We start from the raw sequence: 11030 nt of genomic DNA on the forward strand, positions 1-11030 counted from the left end.
AACAAGTGGCTCATATACGAGGAGCATTGAGAAAAGACGTACTTTTAGTGCACTCTGAAGCAAACTAGAACGCTGTGGGTAATGCTCTGAAATTGCTTTCTTTGCACTTTTTTCTTCACCTTTTTCATTCTGTTTTTGTCATTTTTCATTTTGCAAGTGTAACTTTAATCCCGTAGGGACTATAGTTTTTCCTTTGTTTGTTTAAGCATAGTTTTGTTTATTTTATACATAAATTATGATAGACTGACCGCCTACTTTTTCTAGATTAGTCAAAGTTATACCAGGTAATAGTGTAAACAGTAGTGTGAGACCCTAGTGAAGATAACTCAGGGATTATCACGGGAATGGAACAAGGAGACTTAGAACTTAGTGCAGTAGATACAATACCCAGTATAGGTGTCAATGTAGAAATAGAACAGAGAGAAATAGAGCTAGGGGTACCAAAAACAAAACTGAGTGGTACAAAACTCAGCATCTATTTTAAAACAAGAGTAGAGGACAAAATGCTATTAGCATACCACCTTCCTGGTTGTCAAACTATAGATTTTGGTAATGCCCCTACAGTTCCTAAGCAAGGAGAAATACTAACTGCCCTGAATGTATTAGGAATAGATACTGGCAAAATAGACGGACTACAAAATGCGGGGTATAACAAATATGTGTTATACTCCAAGCAACATAACACTCCCCTACAATCAATGGGCACATAAAACACACAAGATGGCAACTGTACGGGCTTTGGGCCAATAAAATCAGGAGTGAGAATCCTGCTGGTCTCAAAAGGAGAAGCAAAAAAAAAAAATACCAACAAACGTGTATGTCATGGGCCTTCGGCTCACGAGCTGGTATAGTGGGAGCGAGTTTGATAGAAAATGCCACAAATGCAATCAAACAGGACATGCTCCAAAAGACTGTACATACCAACCTACAGCAAAACGTTACGCAAGTAAGGTGGCATCAAATGCCAGACCCCAAGAAATGGAGATTAACACCCCAACAGGAAATGTATTCCCACAAATCAGGTAGGAAAATGATAAGACCATTGCAAACACTGAGCAAAGGAACTTGGAAACAGTGACAGCACTACCACCACTAAATACTACAGGCTTAGATAACTCACAAATCAGCCCTGAGTGAGTCAACTATCTTAGCTCGAACAAGACTGGGAGACTTCAAACCCCACACAAAGGGCAATTAGAACTTAGTAATAGGTTTACAATCCTACAAGAGGCAGAAATTGCCCCACATAAAGAGGGACAGGAGGAGGGGGAGAAAACAGGATTTCTGGTATGGGTCCTCCACCCCACTGCCTAACAAATTAAATAAAATGAAAGCAAGATTGAGTTCCTCACAAGAAGAACTAACAGAGGAAACAGACTCTGACACCCCGAAATTGCCCATGAGAAAAATGAGGCCAAAATGATGGAAATGAAACTGAAAAAGAAACAACCAGAAAAAACAATCGAAAGTGACACTGACCCAATAGGATACGACAGGGACAATGAAGACGAAAGTGAAAACAAAAATTTGAAACTGTAAACGAAGAAGACAGCTAAATAGACGACATCAAACAGACCAAAGACACAATGGACACAAATATGGACATGGAAAACACAACAAGCATGACAAATAACAGTGAAGAAGTGTTGACAGACATGCCATCAAATAGCACACTAGGGGGATCCAGTGCCCCTCAAAAACTGAAACAAACTAGAACTTACTTAAATACATATCATTAATATAATATTCAATAGTTTAAGTTAAATAGATTTAAATGCAACCCAATGCGGCAACCTGGAGGAAAGACAAAAAAATGGAAGGAAAAAACTTACATCTTTTGTCAATAAATTTGAACAGGGTAAATAGAGATAAAATATTAAAACTTAGCAATAACTTAAGCTATGATATAATGTTTATCCAAGAAACTCATAATGGTTTCACAAAAGAAAGTATGTACTTATCAGAGAAAAATCTAAATGTACAAGAAGGAGGGAGTTTTTTAATGGGAGAAGGCTACATATTATAATGGAAGGTACACATTTTATAAATATATATATGCTGGCAAATAAGTACCATAAACAGCAATTTTTAGATAACATATCTAAATACTTAGAAAAATACACAATGGATAACCTTATATTAGGAGATTTTAATTGGGTCAGGGACAATATAGAGTCAGAGTAGGAATCTTAACTACAAATGATTTAAGGTTTAGGCAAGAAACAGAAAAATTGATTAAAAATCATAATTTTGTGGATATATAATGACGATTAAATTTACCCAGAAAGGGAATTTACATATGAAGAAAAACTGAACCAAGGTAGCAGTCTAGATAAATTCTTATGTACAAATTTTGGAATTAAAATCTATATAGAAGCATTAATCACGGGTTTCAAAGTATCTGACCACAAGCTTATATATCTAGAAAATGAGTTGAAAAACAAAAACAAATGGGGTAGAGGTAGTTGGAAAATCAACAAAGAGTATTAGATGATCCAGATTTTAAAATGGAAATTAGGGGAGAAATTAAAAATTTCTTAGAAGAAGGAAATAGGGATTTCATTATAGAATGGGACAATTGAAATAAAACTTTCAAAAGCAAAGCAATAAAATGATCAAAAATAAGAATAGAGAAGCAAAGGATGGAGAAAGAGGAGATAAAAAGGAAATTGCAGGAAGAAATCATGCTAGAAATTAAAAATAAACTAAATGAAAGATTAAATAAAATAACAGAGGAGGAATAAAAGTGGAGAGAAATTAGAGCTGGAAAATTTACACACATACTTAAAATAGCAGGACTTTACAAACAGGAAGAATTAAGAAGGGGGGAATGTATGGAAAGTCTAAAATTGGACAATAATGAAATACATGTAATGACTGAAAAAAATAAAATCTTAAACCATATAAAAAAAAACTATTACACTAATTTGTACAAGTCACAAAATATTGAATAGAAGGCAATGGAAGAATACCTAAAAGATGTTCAGTGCAAGATGATATCATCAGAACATAAATACTTATGTGATGATTTCATCTCCACTGAATAAATCACCAACACTATAAAAAAATCTAAAAGGAGGGAAATCCCCAGGTGGAGATAGACTCCCTGCAGAATTCTATACTAGATTCTGTGGAGAGTTGTTGCCTTTATTAGAATGGTTATTTAATAATATTTTACTAAGAAATGATCCAATGACAAAAAGTATGAGATTGGGAATTTAAACATTAATATATAAAGGGAAGGGAGATAGAGAGGACCTAAAAACCTGGAAGCCCATCTCACCCTCAATACAGACTATACAATTTTGAGTAAGATTTTAGCAGAAAGGGTGAGAAAAGAGATGAATAGGAAAATTAACAAAAATCAGACATGCATGGCAAAGGGTAGAGATATTCAAAACAACATTTTAAGCATTAGGACAGTCATACATTATATAAACAAATGCGAACAAAAAAGGTGCTATGGTACTTTTTGACCAAGAAAAAATCTTTGACAGTTTAGAACATAAACTATACACAGAAAGTTTTAGGAAATATTGGTTTTGGAAACAATTTTCAGAAATGGTCTAAAATCCTATATAATACAATAAAATCAAGAATACAGGTAAATGGAAAATGCATGGAGCAATTTGAGATTAAAAGATCAGTGAGGCAAGGATGCCCACTATCTATGATATTATTCGTAACAGCAATAGAAATATAAGAATAACAACTACAAAAAAGGATTGAAGGTATAAAAGTTCCAAACCTTAAGGAAGAGGTAAAAATGCTGCAACATGCTGATGATTGTACAAACTTTATATGAGACCCAAACTCATTTAAATGTCTGGAAAAAGAATTCAAAGATTTTGGAAAAGCCTAAAATCAATCATGATAAAACGTAAATTTAAAAAATAGGAAACTGGTGAGTGAACCACCCTGGATTACCCCACAATTAACTAAAGACAAGGTCAAAGCACTAGGCATATGTTTTGGAAGAGAAGAAGAGAAAGAAAAATAACAAAATGTAAAAGATAAAGGAAAATGTGGAAATCTGGGCGCTTATGCCATTAAGCCTATGGAACAGGCCCAAGTGGCCAAAACATATATGTTCGACAATATATATTTCACTCTAAAATCTACTGATATAGAGAATAAGATACTAAAAAAATTAATAATCAAATTGTAAAGTATATACGGGATTTTAACACCGCACTATGTAAATAAGGAAACTTTGTACAGAGCAATGGAGGATGTGTGTGCTGGCAATACCCAATCCAATACTAACCAAGTGCGTAAACATTTTAAATAGATTTAAAAGAATACACTCTGAACCAGAAGTACCATGGGAAGGGATCTATATCTACTGGTTTGGTTATAGGATGAGAAATAGAAAGGATATTTACCAGAACAATAATTTAGTTTTAAAAAAAATAGAAGCACCAAGGAAATTCAGGAATATTAAAAACCTTTCCTACAAGTGGGTTCGGGAAACAATTACAAAGAAAATTAAAAGTAAGGTAGAACAAAGGAACATTCATATAAATTGGGATAGAGCATGGGGACACTGGGTCCAACTAAGTTCCTTCAAAATACAAAGCCTGTGTTTAAAATATATGGACGATGCATGGTTGACAGGAGAGGTCGCAGTGAGACGGCATATGATCAGAGTACAGCCAAAATGTCCACTGTGCAAAAATGCTTTCTTCAGTAAGAGACATACCATGGTGCAATGCGAAATGTGGAAGACAAGGAGACTGAAGTTAATAGCGGAAATTTGTAAAACAGACAAATATAAAAAACAAAACATTCTATATCTAGACGGGAATTGTAATATAAAAACGCTATATCAAGTAACAGATTATATTGTAGAAACAATGAGGGCATGCGGCCAAATAATTGTGATAGGGCAATAACTGAGGGCAAGGGAAGAAAAGGGGGGCAATGGATGACTACCCCTTAAGGATAGTCGTCCGAATGGACCATGGCCCCCATACTCACCCCCTGGTCTTAAATACTGCCTGCACTCAATACTGAAGCAAAACAATAAATTATAGTAACAATTTAACAACAACAAAAAATTCAAATAATTTGTCATATAGAATTAGAGGGAAGAGAACTGGGAATCTATATGGTGAAAGTACGCAGTAATGATGACATGGGGCTATGTCACAAGGCGCCACGCGAATTAAACAGGCCTATGAAAGAGCTGGGAAAACCACCCCATATAGAATATAAGCATACAAACAAAAAAAAAACAACAACAGGGAAATATGACCCTAACGCTCTGCTTACTATCCTTACCTTTACAACTCCCACACTGCATAGTTTATTCCCCTAGTGGAAATTAATAACAAACTTTTGGACTTTTGGCTAATAAATAATTAACAGGCAGCCTACTCGAACCAGGAGAAATACAGACAATAAAAAATGAGGTATGGACCCTCGCTGAAGTACAGCCGATCTCATTATAAGATCAAAACGAGAAACGACAAACACAACTACATACATGAAACACTAGGATTTATTTTTCAAAATAAGGCACCGATTTCTCGTCAAAATTTCAAAATTAATAGTAAAAGGTAAACCAACAAAAGCATCATTGGAGTTCCTTTCCACCCAATGATAAAAATAATACAAGTGGGTTTGAAATTAATATATATATGCCGTCCCCACACAAAAACTGTATAGCACACATACAATATGGCATATATACACATAGCATACATGTAACATAGGAGACCTCTGACAAAGGTCAACTACAAAACTAGGGAAGCAATTCTGAGTAAGGTGATGAAAACCTATCTCGGATGAACAACCCTATTGATTACACTAGGGAAATGTAAAAAATACCCCAACAAAAATTTATAATTTAAATTTGTTTGTTTCAAGATTCGTTTTCTAAAATAAACAACACACCTTAGGGCGATACACATACATACAAACACTTTTGTGGGGGGAGGATAAGTGGTGGGGCATCTGTCTGGTGCACCCCCCCCAAAAAAAAATGTATATACATGGAGCGTTGATACTACGTCGCGATTTTTTTTTCGCTTGATGTAAAGTTATTATTTTGCAGTAAATCCATTGATACCCATGTCTAAAACAAGAAAAACTTGTTCTATGAATTACAGATTTCGTAGATACAGCTGGTAAAATATTATTAAAACCCGTCATATGGCCGATTACAGTCAATAGCAAGTCATTGATCACAGGCCAATTCGCGAAATTACCCCTTCTACCTAAACCACTAAAATGTTTTCCCAAATCACAATGTACAAATAAGACCCCCGACAATCCCTTTAATTTGTTTAAACTGCTCTTTATATATATGATTATGATTGTGGTTACCACTTCGTTGATAATGGCGGATACCTCTTGTTACGGAGAACTCTTACATGCGAAATCGTTGGAACCATTAGCATACTAGCATTCAGTAAAATAATTCTAAGGTTCACTCTGATTGGTCACTTCTCGAAATGCTGCGGGATGCTGAATCTTTAGTATTGAAGAGTAGAAAATGTACCAAAGTCATGGCGATGGCGGGCATGATGTTTAGGAGGCAGAGGCCAGTATGTATGTACAAATTTTATGCCGCAATCAGTGACCTAGTATAAAAAATCAAACAAAATCAAATACACAAGTGAGGTCAAAAAGGTCCATATTGTTAATTACCTATATTAAAACAAAGCATAAGAATAATATTAATTTGACCAGAGAAGTCAATGGCAGTTCATAGCAGAAAGAGTTTATGCACCCAACCCCTATATTATACATGCATTTTTCATATCCAAAGGCCATTTTTGACAGCATGTGGTGCTCACAGTGCAAACGCAAGCCCTGTCTCTGGATGAATTTTTTAAAAACATTGTCTGCTAAATAGTTTGATGCAATTCAGAATAGTCATCCAAGCCGTTTTGAGTAGTACTAATATTAGTACTCGTACCTCGTGGACAGGGTACTAACATGAGCATATACGTGTTAATGGAGCAAGCCGGGTGTGATTCACACCCGGCGCTCTTTTAGCCTAATAATAACACTTTAAACATATTCCTGGCATATAATCCAATAAATTGAGTAGTCCTCTTATTTAATACCGGAAGTATCCAAAATTTTTGTAGAAATAGTTGTAAAATCTCGTTTACCTTTTTTAGCCGATAATTTCGTTTAGATCGTCTGCCTTATTATTTCAAATAATGATTACTTCCGTTCTCAGACTCGTTTGTTTGTGTGTCATATAAGGACATTGATGCCTTATTTGGAAATGTAAACAAATCATAGTAAAAATTTGGCGCCGTTTGGGTCAGAAATTCTGAGCATTAAAAGTAAATACGGTTTATCGGCAACTTTGAAATTCACCAAGAAGCGATTATTCGCACTTGATTGATAATAATATAGCGTAGAATATCCAAAATATGGTCTGGCAAGCCTTACGTAGAAAAGGGGTCACGGCTAGAGTCTCGCTTTATCTGTCATGGCGGACAGTATAAGGTTAGAGTAACCATGCCAATATATTTTATCGTGTAAGGGCTTAATAAATTCAAAATAAGCCAAACTTCTTTCACAACATGATTATACTTATGTAGTTGATTTCTACACTGTTTGTTTTTCTGTCTTTAGTGATATTTTTTGCTCCATTACATGATATGGGATAAGTTCGAAGCCTCAATCACAACAATATCAAGTTGAGGCTACAACATCGTAGCTAGTTTTTGAGATACTCTGGTTGCCTTGAACCCACGTGTCTACTGCTATGGTAGGCTAGCTCTTCTTCCTAGCCGACTATTGGTATTTCACTATCAACATACTGCAGAACAACTATGGAAGGTGTACATGCCTGACATTAATTTCAAGAACAACACAAGCCCGAAACACCTAGTCCAAAAAGATATCCATATCTATAACTAGTAAACAATAATAGCTGAAAAACTCACACCATTAAGCCTTAAGTTAAGAAATTTACCAGGGGCCAATTTATGAAACTGGACCCTGCCACCTTAGTATTTTTCGTAGACCTAGTAATTGGCCGACACTACATTGTTTATAGCTGAAACTGTTACACAAGAGACTTTAGATGCATCAAGGTATGTAGATTTATATTATATTTATAGTATTCTCATACCATCCCGTTTGTTTGTAAGCCTTCTGTCCATTTCTGATAGTCTATTTCAGTAGAAGTTGTGTCATCTGACTCCAATATTTGCAATGTTTTGTCCTTATATTTCTAAACCAATTTGAACAAATAAATAGAACAAATTCTTGTATAAACGTGTTCAAAGAGATGCAAATCCAAAATTTATGGAATTACTAGGATTTTCAAAGACAGTAATTTAAATTACATCTGTGCTTGAAAACAGACTGGCTCAAGCATATATGACGACCATGTTGCTAAAGAAGCTCCCTTTTGATTCAAAAAGTCAGCAGTGTTTGGGACCCCCTGGTAACAATCGGTTTAGAACTTATAAATCAGTGAATGCAATGGCTAAGTTTTTTGCATTTTGTATACCCTTGATTCTTTCTGTTTTTTACATCAATACCCGTACAAAATTTTCCAAATGGACTGGATATGGAATCCATACGGACTTTTACAGAAATATCTATATGGACATTTGTTTTTCTATTATCTATAGCATAACCACTCCTATGGATTTCAGTGTATCCATAAGGAAATGTTATGGATTCCTTACGTACCCCTCATGGAAAACCCCCTGGAATATGCAAATTAGTCCATGAGATCTGTAGGTTGTTCATATGGAATAAAATTAAAATTCCATATGGAATTTGGCAATAATCCATATGGAATTTGGCAACAGTCCATATGGGGTTTGTGAATAGTCCATATGGAATTGGGAAATATACCATATGGAATTTGTTAATGGTCCATATGGAATTTGTAAATAGTTCATATGAAATTTAGGAATAGTCCATCCCATACAAAATTTTCCAGGCATATTTCAGGCGGATTTAAGACTTTTTTTTTTATAAAAATGCTTTCTGCCTAAACCATAACAAATCTGCTTCAGATTTCTATTAAACCACCTAATGATTCTTTGATATTATTGGGAATCAATGATAAATATTCACAATAATATTTCATATGGATCATAAATGTTATTTGGACAGATATTATCAAATAAGATTCAGGTTTTTCTTGTCCTCATTTTCTTTCTTGCATACAAAACCTAATCCATGATGGCATCACTTAAGTCTTTTTCATTTCACTGAAAAGTTTTGTGAGATTGCACAAATATTTTGACCAAAGCTTTCATTGAAATTGTGGTGAGACCTTGGGGGGGGGGGGGCACGAGACAGATGCCCCCCCCCCCATCCTAGCCAAAGCTTGTAAATCGTTTATGTGTATTTGTCTCCCCCTTAGGTGTGTTGTTTGTTTTATGTTATAGAATTTTGAATCAAATAATTAGAAATTTTGAGTAGGGTATTTCTATGTTCCCTAGTGTATCTATAGGGTTGTTCATCCGAGAGTGGTTTCTATTATCCTCTCGGAATTCCTTCCCTGGTGTTGTTGTCGACCTTGCTAGGGTCGCCTACGTCCCGTGTTTGCTATGTGTGTATCCTATATATTGGTGAATGCTATATTTTGTTTTCGTGTAGGGACAGCAGCTATATCAAATTCATTATTCCCAGTTGTCTCCTATTCTTGCTTATTTCTGTAAGCATTAGTGGTGGATTAATTTTGAATTTTGTCGAGGAGTGTCACAGATTGTTTATTTGAAACCCTAGTGGTTTATATGTGTGTAATATCACTCTCTCGAATAGAAAAGGGTGTGGTGTGCTCGAGATAGGGTCTTTACTTCTTTATTTTGTGCATGTCTCCCATCTCGAGCATTTTCCCTCCCTTATTTAAATTGCCAAAAGGTCTAAAAATCTGTATGCATCAATTGCCTTCTCTTTCGGGGTATTTGCACAGTGATTGATTCTGTGTTATTGTTAGTAATGAAGAAAAGTATTTAAAGGGTAGGTATCTCATAATAGGTTGTGCTTTTTTGTGATTTTATATTTTTATTTTATCCATATCATAAGGGTTCTTTTCCCGACTCTTCCATGGGCCTGTTCACTTCGCGTAGCGCCATGTGACATAGCCCCATGGCGTCATTATCCGTACTTCCCACATGATAGGCTCTATTACTTTTTGTCTATGACTATGACTTGTCCACACATTTTCATGGTTGTAATTACGTATTCAGTTATTTTGTGAGTTGTATTTTTATTAAAATTTCTGTCAAGGTATAGAATATTTTGAGGTCTGTATATATCGTTTTTCTGTATTTCTTGTATTACCTTTTCTCTTTTGTCTTTTGTTTGTGTGCACTGTATTATTGTATGTATTTTTGTGTAAGGACATTTTTTACACAGCGGACACATTGGCGGTGCTCTGACCATATGCCGTCTCGCTGCTACCTCTCACGTCAACAATGCATCATGCATGTATTTGAAGCAGAGGCTTTGTATTTTTAGGGAGCCAAGTTTTGACCAGTGCCCCCATGCTCTTTTCCAATTTACATACATTCTTTCTTTTTCTATTTTGCAAGGTATTTCACTTGTTATTTCCTCCCTTACCCACCCATATGTCAGTTTTCCTTCAATTTTCCATAATCCTTTGTTTTCCCTATATTTAAAAAGTAAATCTTTTATACTCCTAAACTTCCTTGGGCTCTCAAGTAATTTGGTTAGGTTGTTATTTCTATACATTTCTCTCCTATTTCTTAAAGTAAACCCAAACCAATATATGTATAAACCTTCCCATGGCAGTTTGGGGTCTGCATTTATTTTTTTTAAATCCATTAAGAATGTTTGTAATTTTTAGTAATATCGGGCTTGGTATCCCTATTCACCCCCCCCCCTTTCCTTAGCTCTATACAAAGTTTCTTTATTGATATAACGCATTTTAGATCCCCAAATATAATTTATAATTTGTTTAACTAAAATGTTTAATGTTTGGTTACTTATATCAATCGACTTTAAAATGAAATTTATATTAGAGTACATATAAGTTTTTGCCACTTGGGCTCGTTCCATTATACATAGAGGCA

The 11030-nt window shown here is 35.0% G+C and overlaps 1 protein-coding gene across 4 annotated transcripts in view; it reads right to left on the reverse strand.

Moving 5' to 3' along the window:
- LOC149783983 (BTB and MATH domain-containing protein 38-like) overlaps positions 1-6512 on the reverse strand; it is a 37205-nt gene extending 30693 nt beyond the window's left edge. For 2 of the 4 annotated variants that reach the window (XM_089932089.1, XM_089932091.1), the window contains exon 1: positions 6355-6512. In XM_089932089.1, coding sequence (XP_089788215.1) covers positions 6355-6404 — 50 coding nt within the window. In that variant the 5' untranslated portion in view covers positions 6405-6512. Of the gene's footprint in view, positions 1-6330 lie in introns of all 4 variants that reach the window. The other 2 variants (XM_089932088.1, XM_089932090.1) reach the window with 1 other exon arrangement.
- Between the last annotated feature and the right edge of the window lie 4518 nt (positions 6513-11030).

This window comes from Sinohyriopsis cumingii, chromosome 14, assembly GCF_028554795.1.
Source record: "Sinohyriopsis cumingii isolate HCF-2022 chromosome 14, ASM2855479v2, whole genome shotgun sequence".
NCBI lineage: Eukaryota > Metazoa > Mollusca > Bivalvia > Unionida > Unionidae > Sinohyriopsis > Sinohyriopsis cumingii.